This window comes from Neophocaena asiaeorientalis, unplaced genomic scaffold, assembly GCF_003031525.2.
Source record: "Neophocaena asiaeorientalis asiaeorientalis breed wild unplaced genomic scaffold, Neophocaena_asiaeorientalis_V1.1 scaffold556, whole genome shotgun sequence".
In the NCBI taxonomy this organism is placed as follows: Eukaryota; Metazoa; Chordata; class Mammalia; order Artiodactyla; family Phocoenidae; genus Neophocaena; species Neophocaena asiaeorientalis.
Genome location: NW_020171832.1, coordinates 1,165,018 through 1,181,144, shown reverse-complemented (window position 1 = coordinate 1,181,144; position 16,127 = coordinate 1,165,018). Strand labels below are relative to the sequence as shown.

At 32.9% G+C, this 16,127-nt stretch overlaps 1 protein-coding gene across 1 annotated transcript in view; it reads right to left on the bottom strand.

Annotated features, from left to right (window-relative positions):
- Positions 1–3,342: 3,342 nt before the first annotated feature.
- SLC33A1 (solute carrier family 33 member 1) overlaps positions 3,343–16,127 on the bottom strand; it is a 23,498-nt gene continuing 10,713 nt past the window's right edge. Inside the window, exons 2-6 of the mRNA XM_024741237.1 lie at positions 13,219–13,409; positions 9,099–9,283; positions 8,707–8,824; positions 6,119–6,334; positions 3,343–5,279 (exon numbers count right to left, since the gene is read on the bottom strand). Of these exons, the coding sequence (XP_024597005.1) occupies positions 5,112–5,279; positions 6,119–6,334; positions 8,707–8,824; positions 9,099–9,283; positions 13,219–13,409 (878 nt within the window). The 3' untranslated portion in view covers positions 3,343–5,111. The remainder of the gene's footprint in view (positions 5,280–6,118; positions 6,335–8,706; positions 8,825–9,098; positions 9,284–13,218; positions 13,410–16,127) is intronic.

Below are 16,127 nucleotides of genomic sequence, written 5' to 3'. Positions count from 1 at the left end.
GGGGACCTCCCTGGCAGTCCATTGGTTAAGACTCCACACTCCCAATGCAGGGGGTTACGGGTTTGATCCCTGGTCATGGAATTAAGAATTACTGCGTGCCACACAGCACGGCCAAAAAAAAAAAAAGATAAAGTCATTTTGATGAAAATAAGAAGAGTGTTTAATACTCATATTTTATAATATTGACTGATTTAATTGTAACTAAGGTGCTAAATTTTAGATACTTAGGATAACTCCCTAAGAATTATACCAAAACCTTGTTCATTTCAATCACACTATTTACTCATTATTCTGAGCACAAAATTGTTATAAAAAGTTATGTGTATATTGACAAAAAACTATTAAAATGTAGCAACATTTTTCTCTATGCTTCAAGACTTCTTATAAACTATGCAAATTAATATTGCTGATATGCTAAGATGATCTTTTAAACTATACCCCTCAACATTTTTTAAAAAAAGGAAGTGATTAATCATACAATTTTCATCCTGCTATATAAAACTATTTTCTCCAACAAAATGTCTGCCCCCTCAAGGTAAAAAAACAAAACAAAGAAACAAACAGACCTCCTTAAACGCAGTCTTTAAAATCCAACAGTCAAAGTTTCTCTTAGCTTAAGGGAGAGGACATGAGTCCTGTACATTAACTATTCTGCCCTGATACAGGACTTGCTTCTACCAAAACAGAATCCAGGAAGGAATATTAGCTCTCTATGGCCATTTTACCTTGCTAACAATTTAGAGGACTAAAATGAAGACTCTAATAGTTTTGACAGGTAGGAAATGTAAACGCGCTCCATCCCAAACTAAATAGTAATACATTAAAAAATTGGCACTGTCGGGGCTTCCCTGGTGGCGCAGTGGTTGAGAGTCCACCTGCCGATGCAGGGGACACGGGTTCGTGCCCCGGTCTGGGAAGATCCCACATGCCGCGGAGCGGCTGGGCCCGTGAGCTTCACCCAAAAAAAAAAAAAAAAAAAAAAAAATTGGCACTGTCAAATCAGGCAGAGATTAAACTGAAGTGGAAAAGTACCTATTATAGATACTTTAAATCTTCTAAGAGAGAATCAAATAATTATGCCTTACTACCTACCAAAGACATTGGTTAAAAAAAAAACATAGTTACAAGGCGCCTATATTACCTTCCCTTCTGTAACTAAAATGGCTGTCAAATATATTAATCCTATTTATTATGAAATTATTTTTTAAATTTATTTTCTTTCTTTAATATTAAAGTAAAATACATTTTGGAAATCTGCATGGAATGTTCCCAACAGGTTGGTTCTTTATTTTTAGCAGGGTCTGAATTATATAGTTTTACTCATTATTTCAAATACATGAAAAGACATCATCCCCCAAAATACAAAAACAAATCTGGTCTTGTGTTATATTAAATAATGATTTCAACCATTTAATATAAAACAACATACTTTTTGGGGGTGTATGTTAACAAGGCAAAATACAAGTTGTTTATAAGGAGGAAAAGGATTTAATGACTAAGATATGTCTTTTGTGGAATACCATTCACCCTTATGTCCCTCTTTCACCAGTAATGTCTTATCTGCTCTAATCCCTTCAAGATTCAAGTTCAGTACTACAAACGCAGAGATTTTCTAGTTTTCAGCATAGATTTTTCTTTTAACATTGTTTTCAGAATGCTTTAAACAATTAGTTTTACAACTATTATCTCAAATATATGTTTAAAATTCACAGTACAGCCCATATTCAATAAGGCCATAGCTTTTACATCTTTTTGGATCACAGACCATTTAATATTTTAATAAGAACTCTCTCCAGAAAAATTAAAAATTACATATCCAGAGTTTTGCAAGTAGTACAGGGGTTTCAAGGCTCCACTGACAACTGTTTAGTGTAAAAACCCTTGTCATAAAAGGATGAAATCAAACAATAGGTTTAGATTTCAAAGGTTTAATTTTTTGTTTGTTTTTTTGGGCCATGCTTTGCAGCTTACAGGATACTAGGTCCCCAACCAGGGATTGAACCCAGGCCCTCCGCAGTGAAAGCACAGACTCCTAACCACTGGACCACCAGGGAATTCTCTCAAAGGTTTAATATTTTTAAAAATAGAGAATTAGGGACTTCCCTGCCGGTCCAGTGGTTAAGACTTTGAGCTCCCACTGTAGGGGAGCTCCCTACAGCTCCCACTATAGTTCCCACTGTCCCTGGTCGGGGAACTAAGATCCCACATGTTGTGCTGCATGGCCAAAAAAATAAATTAAAAAAAAAATTTTTAATAAAAATAAACAATAGAGAAATCTATTCCAGGTGTTGAACAAATTTTTTATGATTGATCAGGCAAAATTAAAATATTTACAAAGGAGTACCACGCAGCTTGCGGGATCTTCCCCGACCAGGGATTGAACCCAGGCGACCACTGTGAAAGCCCAGAATCCTAACCACTAGGCCACCAGGGAAGTCCAAGGAGGGAGTTTTTAGTTTTAGTCTCAGCTAATCTTAACTAATCTTATAAGAGCTTTTCAAACTCATCTTTTGATTTAAACGGGTTGCAACCAATGTGCAAATGGAAATACTGCTATAAAGAGATGTATATATATATATATATATATATATATATATGTATTTATAAACGTATATATGTATTTATATTCAATATTAGCCAGTAAATATATAATTCATTAACTGGAGGAGTTAATGTTCATACTTGAGGGTAGAGTTTATCAGGATCTGTTAGTAAGGAAAAACACACACAAAAATAGGCAGCGTTTTCTAGCAGATTTACAACAAACAGATCCTCACATTCAGGTAGATCATTTATAAGATGCCATCAGTGATCAGTGTATGCAACATTGATATTAACAAGTCATTTTTTTGGCAAACCTTACAAGCATGTATCCAAATAACCAAATGACTACAATTCAAAGCAAGTGTTCATTTCTAGAGCAAGTGTAATTAATGGAATGGCTTTCACCTTACCGTTAAGGCTTAAAATACATTTTAAAACTTCAAGTCATCAATGATTTATAAACTTAAAGTACGTTTGAAAGTATGTATAATTTGTAATAATATGGGGAAAAGATAAAGGTAATTATGGCAATGTGAGCTTCTTAATCCAAAAGTTAAAAATCAAAATACAGGGCTGCCCTGCTGGCGCAGTGGTTGAGAGTCCGCCTGCCGATACAGGGGAGACGGGTTCGTGCCCCGGTCCGGGAAGATCCCACGTGCTGCGGAGCGGCTGGGCCCATGAGCCTGCGCGTACGGAGCCTGTGCTACGCAACGGGAGAGGCCGCAGCGATGAGAGGGTCGCGTACCGCAAAAAAATAAATAAATAAATAAATTAATTAATTAAAATACATTTCACATATGAGAGTTAGTAGGTTTTCTTTATTCATGTAAACATTTTGATTATAATACATGACAAAGGACAACACACGTGACAAAGTACTGTAGTCTATGGTTTGGGATGTCTCTAGGACGATTTTCCAGGTGATTCTTCAGGATCTGACAGTGATGCCCAACACAGGCTTTCCAATGGCAATGCATGAGTTCTAGAAGCCACTGCCTCTATCTTTCTTCAGATGCTGAGTGCCATTTTCTCCCACCCATTTTATCCTCCATTACTTATAAAAACCCCACTCTAAAATTCAACCTATGTTATAAAATTAACAAAATCAAACATTAGTATGTATTTTCCCACAAAGATAATAATTATTAAATAAGAGTCAACTGATATGGGGACATATGTATAACTGATTCACTTTTGTTATAAAGCAGAAACTAATACACCATTGTAAAGCAATTATACTCCAATAAAGATGTTAAAAAAAAATAAGAGTCAATTTAATATCTCTTTTTCTCTAACTTTTGAAGGCTTTATGTAATCTCTAAAGAGTCCGAGTACCATACAATACAAAATATGCAAAGAACCTTATTACCAGGTACACATAATATGTTGGAAATTGCTAAAGTACTCAAAAGCTTAATTCTCCTGGGATAGCAATTCCCCACTAGAAACTACAGTTTACAAACAGAAGGTTGTGTTTTAATAAGAGGAAACATAGTACCTGATTCGGTATAATTGTGAGAGCTTTTCTCATTAGTACAGTGCTTAATTAAGAAATCTTTTTCCAACACATTATTTGTCAAAGGCACAAAATGTCTTTGTCTCTGTCTTCAAAACAGTTTCTAAAATTACACTATTCATTTAAATTTTTCTTAATCAGTAAGTTTTACTGTTTTTCTCTCAATAATAAAAAGAAGACTACTTTAAGAAAAATGTTTAATTTTTATTTTCAAAACTTTGCCATGAACATACATACAACATTAAATTTGAACCACTTGTGAGCTGTCCATGTGCCATGAAGCACTTATGACAAAAAACCATATGTAAGCTTTACGGTAAAATTAACAAGGAATCAAAATATCTTCCAAAAAGGGGAAGGGGGAGGGGAACCAATAAAAGTCATAGCTTTCATTTTATAAAAAATAGTTTGAATAATCTTCCTATAAGTCTTTAATGCTTACAAAAGCAGGAAATACATTTAAAATAGTCTTTTTAACACAGATTCATTAGCACAATGTGGTTATGGTCAGAAAAATTAAAACTAAAATGGTTTTTCAGTAGTTTACATTCTCTTCTCAACAAATTCCACAACAAATTCAACCAATTTACAATTCAAAATAAGATTTAACTGCCAACAAGGCCAAACTAGTTGTAGTTAGTACCTGAATATCAAGCTCTGTTCCATTTAATATATTTTACCAAACATTTTAATATAGCTCAATGATAGGTACTGATAACAATACTTGCTGCATGGTTACCACCCATGACTACTGCATTGCAGGTTAAAACATGCTTTGGTCAGTAAATTAAAAAGACATAAATCAAATAACAAGATCAGAAAAGTTGTTTTAATACGAATTTCCTGACCTTAAGTAAACTTTAAATACATTGACAAGGAAAAGTATATTTAAATATACAGAGAGGTCCCTATATTTTTAACCATTTGACATTTTATATTAATAATTTCCTGTTTAAAATAATACTTTATACTCCTGTACACTGATTATCATAACTCTCTGAGTTAAAACTAAACTAGAGTTACCTTTCTAGAATGTCCAGTAGTGAATGCATTACTTGCTTCTTTTGCACTTCCATGAAGATGGTCCTTCATCCTGTAACTTTTTAAGTTTTGGACCAAGACAGAACCACCAACCAAATCCAATAAAAACACAAATAATGGACTCCACATAATAACCATCCAGTGCTGTAACACATGAGCCACCGAGTTTTTTGCAAAGCTGTAAAAATAAAATTATAATATCAATAAATACCCCACAATTTCAAAATGGAAGTATTCAGCAATTTACATGTTTCTACTTTGTTATTTAAAGGATTAATCAAAATATACTTTTGTTAAAACATTTAATTCACTCGCAATTTACATGTTTCTACTTTGTTATTTAAAGGATTAATCAAAATATACTTTTGTTAAAACATTTAATTCACTCGCAATTTACATGTTTCTACTTTGTTATTTAAAGGATTAATCAAAATATACTTTTGTTAAAACATTTAATTCACTCCAAGTGACAAAACAAGTTAATGCATCTTAATCTCTCTAATGCTACTAACAGTATTAAAAAGAATTTTCAGCTCTTGCTGTAAACAATATTCATTTTCAAGATATAGCTTTTCATATTTGGAAATGTGAGGAAATTTCCAAGGAATTTACTCTAGAAGTGGGTTATTGTTACTTTGAAATAATTTATCAACAAACTACTAACCATTCAGTTTTACCACCATTTGTTATATGAATAGCCAATGGAACTCTCCTTCTTATATCATTATATACCTTAGCTATTAATCATGCATTTATTAAATGCCTAGTGTATAAGGACAATGGTACACAAGGTGAAGGAGAGAGAGACTGCTCCTCCCTTGCTGAGAAGCAACTTCAAGTGAGCTTCACTTACTGATGTGAGTGTGTTTATACCCTCAGTTATGATGGGAAAGAAAAAGCTATTAGAAACTATGGGCAGGTACGATTTTAAAAAGATGTAGTACTTCTAGAGGCAAAAACGAGGAAATTAATATCTTAATATTACCTTAACATTATCTAAAATTGCAACATACTTACCTCAACAGCATCATGTGTTCGGCAATTCTGGTTTGATGCTCCTACACACTCTTTCACTGTGAGGGGATCTACCAGCCAAAGAGCTACTGTAGAAGGCCAGTTTCCTCCCAGGTTGGACACAGTATTTAAAAGGGTCATATATGTTCCGCCAATAAGTGGATCACTAACCTTCGCATTGAAAGCCATTATGGAAACATACATGCTATACAATGTAACCTACAGGCAAAATGTAAAACATCTTCAGTACAATTAGACTTTAAAAAGCTATGGTCTAAATTAAGAACATTGAAAGCATAAACCAGAAAATTAATTTTCATGACTCTTATTAAACTCAATCAACAAACATTTATTGAGCACCTACTACAAGCCAGGCTTTAACGTCTGGTCATGGCAATACAAAGATGAATAAGACACAGTCCCTCTGTGCCCTTGAAGAATTTATTCTAAGCTGGGAAAATAGGGAATAAATAATTATGATGAAATGTGGTAAGTATTGAAAAAAGAAGTACACACATTGTGCTATCAGAGCTTAAATATATGGGAGATTAATTTTATCACAAGTAGTCAAGGAAGGCACAACTGAGAATGACAGATGAGGTAGTATTGAAAGATCCATATAGTAATAAGCAAAACACTATATTTATACTATACCTAAATATATCATATGTGTGTATAGTATATATTATACATATAAGCACTCAAATATTCAAAGGGAATATGAATATATAATTATATGTATATAATTTTCTTATATATAATTCAAAATTTATGTGACAAACTAAAGAGAAAAATCTCCTTGAGAGGCAAGAATTAACCCTTCATTTAGGAACATGAAAACAACCCATGTTTCTAAAATAGAATTCCTTTGAATACTGTTCCATGGGATGTTCATAGAAAAAGGAGTTCCAAAGTCAAATAAGACTGAGAAACACTAAGTTACACAAAATTATACTGTAGGCCTCCTGAAAGCCTTTAGAATATAAACTTAAGGGCAGGGATTCTGGCATGATTTATTCACTGTTTTATTTTAGTACTTACAATGGTTCCTGGCATGGAATAGGTGTATTCACTTAATATTTGCTGAAGGAATGATTAAGATGCTACATAAAGAGGGGTTATGTCATGTATCATTTCTCAAATTTACTTGGCCTTGTAATATTTTTACCACAAAGCATCTGGTTTTCTGAGTTTCGATGACTACACTTTGGAAAATTCTCTAATGAAATCCAAAGCCAAACAAATGATTTTTGGACAACTACCTCACATTTTTCTTTACTTACTCAAGAAGTGAAGCATTACTAAGCTAAACTACTTCTCTTAGCTTCAATTTGGCACATAGCATTAACTATGTGCAAAACAGAAAAAAAATTATATTTGACACCTTAGCCTCAATGTTTTTACATACAGCTAGTCAGACATGATCCACTACAGAATTCACCTAAATGATATAAATGTATGCAAAAAATTACTGAGGTTAACTGGTAGTCATATTTTTAGGTTTCAGTTAAAAACAGTGAGGAGTTGGTAAACATAATTTTCAAAGAGTTTAAACTAGGTACTATAGATCCAAAGTGAATCTGAAACACACATTAGCAATAACTGCAACTGAGTCCCAAAGGTTACTACTGGGCATCTGCCATTTATTTGAACCATTTATTCCCAGGGAAAGAAAAACCCATTCTGCAACAGCAGCTTGGGTGAGACTATGGAAAAGTGGAGATCAGTTCTTTTGGGGATTACAAACATTTAATAAAGAAAAAAAAAGCAGATTAACACCCAGCTTCCAAAACCACAAAGAGTAAGTCATAATTTTTAATACAGGGAATTCCCTGGTGGTCCAGTGGTTAAGACTCCATGCTTTCCTGCCAAGGGCCTGGGTTCAATCCCAGGTCATGGAGGGAAGAAAGAAAGGAAAGGAAAGGAAGGAAAGAAAGAGAGAAAGAGAAAGAAAGAAAGAAAGAAAGGAAAGAAAGAAAGAAAGAAAGAAAGAAAGAAAGAAAGAAAGAAAGAAAGAAAGAAAGAAAGAAAGAGGAAGGAAGGAAGAAAGAAAGGAAAAAAGAAGAAAGAAAGAAAGAGAGAGAAAGAAAGAAAGAAAGGAAGGAAAGAAGAAAGAAAGAAAGGAAGAAAGAAAGGAAAAGAAAGAAAGAAAAATTTAATACAGAATCTAAACCAAAAACCTGGGACGTATAATCTAGAAGCTGTCATTATTTCTCAATACTTTCAGAAAAAAGAAAATATTGGGACTAGAAGAAGGAAAGAATCCCAAATCTAGGGATACTTAGCAAGGGTAGAATTCTTAATTAACTTTGGGATAAATTCTGAAATGTAACAAATATCTGTTGAATGAACAAAAGAAAAAAAATGAAATGAATGAAGAAGAAACTTTCTATGAATAAAACTCATTAAAATAAAATCCAAAAAATAAAATCCACAAGGTTTAAAGTCCACTGTCAAATAATTTCTTCAGAAACAGATTCATGCTTAAATCTTAAAATTTATTATCATCATTTTAAGGCAATTGTAGAAGAACTTCTTCTTTATTTTACATAGGACAGTTTACTTCCTGGGAAAAACCATGGCAAGCTTACCTGATGTAACGCATAACTGAGCAGCACTATAATATAGTAATATATAGGGAATCCCCCTTGATGTTCTACTTTAGGAGTCCACCAGACCAGTAGAGCATATTCTAATCCAAGCAATAATCTATAGAAAAAGAAAGAAAGGTGGAGCTGACCTCCATTTTAGGTTAAAAAACAATAACAAAAACAGAAATCTGTGTGCCTACCATATGAAAGAAGCCTGTATCTAAAACCTGTTAGGAAGTTAAAAAGAGATAAAAGTGCATATAAATGATACTGAAGTTAAAGATGTTTTTCAAGCCTTTTTCCATATATACTCTATACACAGATACTAGTGATACTGATAACCGCTCCTTATTTAACCTCTCTTATTTAGTAAGGTTTCATTTCATTTTTACCTGTAGGGCATGGCTTTGTAAAATATGTTTAGTGGCTGGGGACCTGCAGTATATTTGCTGATAATCAGAGGCAATATTATTTGCAAAGGAACCATTGGAACTGCCAATAAGGCTAAATGTTCTTTGGGTACTCCCTCTTCTACCAATTTCAGTCCTGTTACTGCATCTGCTGCTGAAAAACCAATCTGCAATATAAAAACAAAAAAATATTTTAATTTGTGACTTATGAAATATTTTCCTCCAAGCATATGTAAGTAATTTAAGAACCTCAGTCTCATTATTGACCCATGCCAGTTACAAGTAAGTATCATATTATTATATCTGGTACAGCAATCAAGTTACAGAGGCACACTTTGCCCTTATGGTCTACTAACAATATGAAGTAAAAACAAGTGAAAATTCAGCACTCTTAGGAACTGTAATTTTAATTACAACTAAATTTCCATTTCAAAAAGTTCTATATCTTACAATAAACAGAGTCCAAGTCCAAACCTACTGATTTGTATATTTTAAGTTTAAAAGAAAAGCCTTTGACTCCAAATAAATCTGGTTAAAATGAAGCATCATTGCCACAAACCATACACATTTTTGATGATTTCTGACTGACAACAAAATTTCCAAAAAGTCACCTAGCTTTTCAAAAATAATTCTGAGAAAACATTATATCTAAGAGGTTGAGTTAAATGAGGGGTAAGAAAAGGTATAGTTAAATTAATTCTTAAAAACAACAAAAACAAATAAGAATGCTAAAAGTAGTGGGTAAAAGTTTGAGGTGAAATAAGATATTTAGACAGTCTCAAAGTATTGCCCCACAAATTAGTTTTTAATTACAAAAGGAAAAATAGTAACTTTGCAATGGATTAACAAGGTAATCAAGGTTAACAACAGTATTTAATGGATAAAGGGACATGATATGGCTCCTGATATAATTCCCTGAAGATGTCACAGTATTATTTCTATGATATTTCTGACATAAATACACAGCACGAACCTAAACATGAAGAAACATTAGACAAACATAAATGGAAGGCCATTCTACAGAATAACTGGTCTGTCTTCTTTAAAAGTGTCCAGGTCACCACATACTACTATGTATAAGGTAGATAACCAACAAGGACCTATTATATAGCACAGGGAACTCTACTCAATATTCTGTGATAACCTATATGAGAAAAGAATCTAAAAAAGAATAAATATATTGTATATGTATAACTGAATCACTCTGCTGTACACCTGAAACAAAACATTGTAAATCAACTATATGCCAATAAAATAAAATAATAAAATTTTTTTAAAAAAGTGTCCAGGTCGTGAAGGACAAAGAAAGGCTCATACTAACTAAATGCAATGTGTGATCCTGAACTGGATCCCTGACCAGGAACAAATAAAGTTATAAAGGCTGCTCTGGGGACAACTGGTGAAATCTGGATATGCACTGTGATTAGAAAATAGTACTATATCAATTGAAATTTCCTAATTTTTTATTAAGTTGTGGCTTTGTAAGAGAAAGTACTTGTTTTTAGGAGATACATACTTAAGGTATTTACGGATAAAGGGACATGATATGTACAAACTACTCTCAAATACTTCATAAGAAATATGTAAAATAGCACAATTAACAGAATAAAGAAAGTGGAGCTAAATGTTAAAAATCACAGAATTTAGATAAACATATATGGACATTCTTTCAACTATACAAGTAAATTTTCAGTAAGTGTGAAAATATACAAATAAAAAAATTTTTTTAATGATAAATATTACTTTAAATACTTTTAAATACTTTAACTTCTCGGAATGGAGCCAAAAAGCAAATTTCACATAAAAAATTAAAGGTCAGAGATATTTCATTTAAGTCCAGAAAAGAATTTCACTTATACTTAACAGATTCTCTTTGTAAACATTAGATATACAAACCGACTTCAACATTTACTCTGTCTTAAAAGTGGTACAGGAGATATTTGTAATACGCATATCTAATAAAAAAACTCATATCCAGGATATATAAAAAATAAAACTTCTACAAATTTAAAGAGAAGGGTAACTCTGGATATTCAAATGGCCAATAATCATACGAGAAGATGCTCAACTTCTTTAGTCATCAGGGAAATGCAAATTATAACTATAATGAGATGCCACTACACACCCACCAGAAAGGCTAAAATTGAAAAGACAATACATGTGGTTTCAAGGCTGCGTAGTGATTAGAACTCCCTTACAGTGCTGGTGGTAGAGAAAACTGGAACAATGACTTTGGAAAACTGTTTGGCAGTATATACTATGCTTTTCTTAATGACCAGCAATTCTAATCCCAGGTATTTACCCATCAGAAATGTTCACCTATGTTCCCCAAAAGTAATTTACATGAAAGTTCATAGAAGCACTATTAATAATAGTCCAAAAGTAGAAATAACCTAAACATTTGTTGATAGAATGGATAAATTGTGGCATATTCATACAATGGAATATTATAAGCAATGAGATGAACAAACTATTGCTATAAATAACAATATGGATAAATTATACAAATATGATGTTGAGTGAAAGAGCACAACAGCTAGACATAAGAATACATACTGGATATTCCATTTATATAAAACTCAAAAGCAGGGAAAACTAATCTATGGTGTTAAAAGTTAGGAGAGATGTTACTTTTGGTGAGGTTTACTCTACAGGGGGAACATGGGATTCTAGACTCTGTATTTGAAGCAACTCCTTATACATTGCTGGTGACAGTATAATTTATTATTAAAATCTTTTAAAAAGCAATTTAACAATCATATTCACTGATCCGTTAATTGCTCACTTAAGAATCTATTGGAAGGAAATATTCAGAACACCAAAGAGTTACACACAAAAATATTCACTAGTGCATTTTTATAATTAAAACACATGGCAAATTAAATATACAACAATAGAAAAATGAGTACATTATGGCAAATTTATATACTGTGACAATTTATAGCTATTAAAAAGTATATTATAAAATATTATTTAATGATACAGGAATATGGAATAAGACAATGACAAAATAAAAAATTATACACAGTATGATTCAATTCCACTTTTAAAGTATTTGTGTGTATATAAATATATTAATATTAATTCTTAATTATAATTAATGCATTAATTATATATGTCAAGTTTATGTACACACATGTGCATGCACACACATACATACATAGGGGAAAAAAGGAGGCTGGAGGGAAATATACCAAAAATGTTATCAATGGTTATCTCTCAATGGTATAGTTAGATAATACTATTATTTTCCTTGAAACTTTTAGCATTTCTAAAGTTGAACCTTAAGTTTAAACCTTCCTAACATTTCCTAAAAATGTAACCCTCCTTATCCTTAGAGAGGAGGAAAAACTCAGTACTTCAAAACAATGAGGCTGTAATTTTTACTTTAGGGTTATCAAAAGATAGCTGTGAAAGTGTTTATGTTGATAGGTTTAAATATAATATGAAAATCCTATAACTGATTTTATATTTTAGGATATTAATTCCAATACTAGCAATAGTTCACTATAACAAAATATACTTACCTTTCTTCTAACATAATCTCTTTAAAATGTTTTAGAACTATCAAATTAAGACATCTTAATACAGAAAACATACAGAATTCTTAAAAAGTCACCAAAACCCCCCTTTATTTGATAGTATATTTCCTTCTAACATTTTAAAATAATCCAACTGATTTTTAAATGGACTTCTAATAATCATACGTTTCCATAGCTTTGTAAATTACATTCTAAGTAAATAATTTTAATACCTTTGACATTAGGTATATACTCATTCTAATAGTAGAGAGCTATTGTTTTTTTAAGGTATTCATTTCCATTCCAAGCATTAATATCATTCATTTAAAAACTCATATTTATTAGAAGTACTTCAAATTGGCATAATTTTTTTCAAGATCTTAAGACATTTAGCTTACTTTGAAGTTATGTTCGATTTGATATCATCACACCTTTTAAAACACATTTAGTAAACAAAGTATATTAGTTTTTATTGTTAAATTCTAATATTACTGGAAAGGGACTTACGAAAAGGCAACAGAAGTATTCCATGATATTGTTAATTGTAACAGAATGGGGAATTTGCTTTATAAATCTCTTACCTTTGCAGTTAGAATCAGAAGGCAAAATGTCAGAACGGCAGGCATTTTTATAATTGCAAAAAGCAGCTTGTAAGTATCTGTGATCCCTTGGGTTTCTTCTTTTCCTACTGATACTTCTTTGTTTTCTTTTTTCAGAAGGGCAACTAAAGTTGTTGTTATCAAAAATATAGTTCCCCAGAAGAAAAGGAAGTCTGAAATTAAAAATGTTTTAAATCTATAATTAACCTTTGAAATAGCATGTCTTCATTGATACTAAATAATTCTGTACACAACTTTTCCTCAACTAAAATGTTAAAAAAAAAAAAATGAACACATAGGGCTTGTCATGTTCAAGGCACCAGATGAGGCACAGCAGATGAATAAGACAGTCCTGTCTCTGTTAAACATACATTACATAGACAGTGATACTTAACAAGGAAAGGGTTTAGTGGATTGAATGAAATAAAAGTTACCAAACTGTGACACCTGCTGTGTCACTTTATTCAAGGAAACTGCTTAAGGGCAGGAGATGATTTTCACATCCCATAAGATCCATCTTAAGTCATACTTCTTAAGCACTTAAACCATTTCAGTTCTTTATTAAATTTTGACAACTTAAACAACAAACAGATGATCATTTACATTAGATTTTCTGCCTTTTGTTTTTAAACTTTGTTTTTAATCTGTTTAAGAATAACCTTCTCTTTCAATACTATGATACATAAGAATTTTCTTGTACTTGTAGATGCACAAAAAAGACACATGAAGAGCACTATTTGGGTTGTTTCAGTGAAAGATGCCTGGGCCGTTAGCCCACATTGCAAACAAATTAAGCGGAGGGAGTGAATAATGTCCTGGAAGATTCTGCATAACAGCTAAAAATAATAGTAATAATAGAGGCACCATTTCTTGAGTGCATACCACGTGCCATAAATGTGCTAAGCATCTTACACGTATCATTTCCTTTACTACGATAGTACAACAGGGGAAGTTATTACTAGCCCCAATCTTCAGATGAAGAAGAAGGCTGAGAGGTTACATTGCCTGATATTACATTTTAAGTCAGTGTCTCATACAACTGATTTCAAAAACTTGTGTCTCCTTAACCACCCTAAGAAATGCATCTTATTTTGTCTCTATAAAACTTTCTCCAATACCTGTTTTTTTTTTTTTTTTTTTGCGATACGCGGGCCTCTCACTGTTGTGGCCTCTCCCATTGCGGAGCACAGGCTCCGGACGTGCAGGCTCAGCGGCCATGGCTCACGGGCCCAGCCGCTCTGCGGCATGTGGGATCTTCCCGGACCGGGACACGAACCCGCGTCCCCTGCATCGGCAGGCAGACTCTCAACCACTGCGCCACCAGGGAAGCCCCAATACTTGTATTTTATGCTACATGTAATGGAGTTGAACCTTTTTATTATTTAGTAATTCCTATATTATGTTCTGATACTTTTCATTTTCAAGATTATTACTCTATTGTTTCATGGCATCTCTAGAAATATATCTCCATGAGATATGTACTTTGTTTCATATTGAAAAGTATAAAATTTACCTTTAAATTCCTATGTGTGTATCCTATGGTTATCCGCATGTATTATTTTTCATTATTCTAATAAAATTTATTTAAAAAAAAACAAAACTTAGTGGATAACCCTCAGTTTCTTCATCTGTAAAATAAGAGGAGTTCCCTAGAAAATCCCAGATGTTTTCTAGCTCTAACATTCTAAAATCATATTCAGTTTTAAATGGGTTTGCTTTTTATTTTATTGCTCATGCAGCATAACTGACTGTTCATGAAGCCTAGTCACCTTTTTCCAAAAAAAGGTCTACCATTCTTGAGTCAGGGTTTCCTCTGTATTCAGTCTTGCTCGGCTGCTGTGCTGGGTCACTACAGCTTAACTCTCACTTACGATGGAGGCAGACAGCATCATTCATTTAGATCAACTTCCCTCATGCATAGACCAAATTCACCTTAGTATTTAAATGTTCCTTTCTTATAAGTTATTTCATTTGATTTTTGTAGTAAACACATGAGACAGGCAAAGTAGGCATTATTATACTATGCAGAGACAAGGAAAAGCTCAGAATATTTAAAACTTTGCCAAAGGTCAAATTATTAACAGGCAGAACTTGAACCTAAATCTTCTGAATTTGAGATTCATACTCCTTCCATTATTTCACAGTGCCTATATAAAGACTTTTTAAAATTAATGTTGAATTAAGAATCTATTAGAATTGGCTAATTATGTAGTCTCCACAAGCCTAACCAAAAACAAGGCTCTGCTATTCAAATTTTGCAAATTAAAGAAGCTAAACTGCTTCAAACACATACAGAAATTTGTATTCTGAGGTGAATTCTTTTCTCCATAATGTGAAATTTATACAGATGGTCCCCAACTTATGAAGGTCTCACTTGAGATTTTTCAACTTTATGATGGTGTGAAAGCGATATGCATTCAGTAGAAACTGTACTTTGAATTTTGATCTTTTCCCAGGCTAGCGATACTCAGTATGATCCTCTGTCATGATGCTGGCAGCACCAGCACAAGAGGCTTCCCTGATGGCACAGTGGTTAAGACTCCGCCTGCTAACGCAGGGGACATGGGTTTGAGCCCTGGTCCAGGAAGATCCCACATGTTGTGGAGTGACTAAGCCCACATGCCACAACTACTGAGCCATAAATAAATAAGAATAATAAGTTTTTAAAAAACGTTAAGTGAAAATTAAAAGTTTTCAGTTATATACTACTTTCAGCAAAGAAATTTTTTAATTTGCTTAGTATACACTCCCATTTTTTTTTTTTTTTTGGCTGTGCCACAAGGCTTGCAGGATCTTAGCTCCCCGACCAGGGATTAAACCCCATGCCCCCTGCAGTGGAAGCACGGAGTCCTAACCACTGGACCGCCAGGGAATTCCCTATTCTCCCTTTT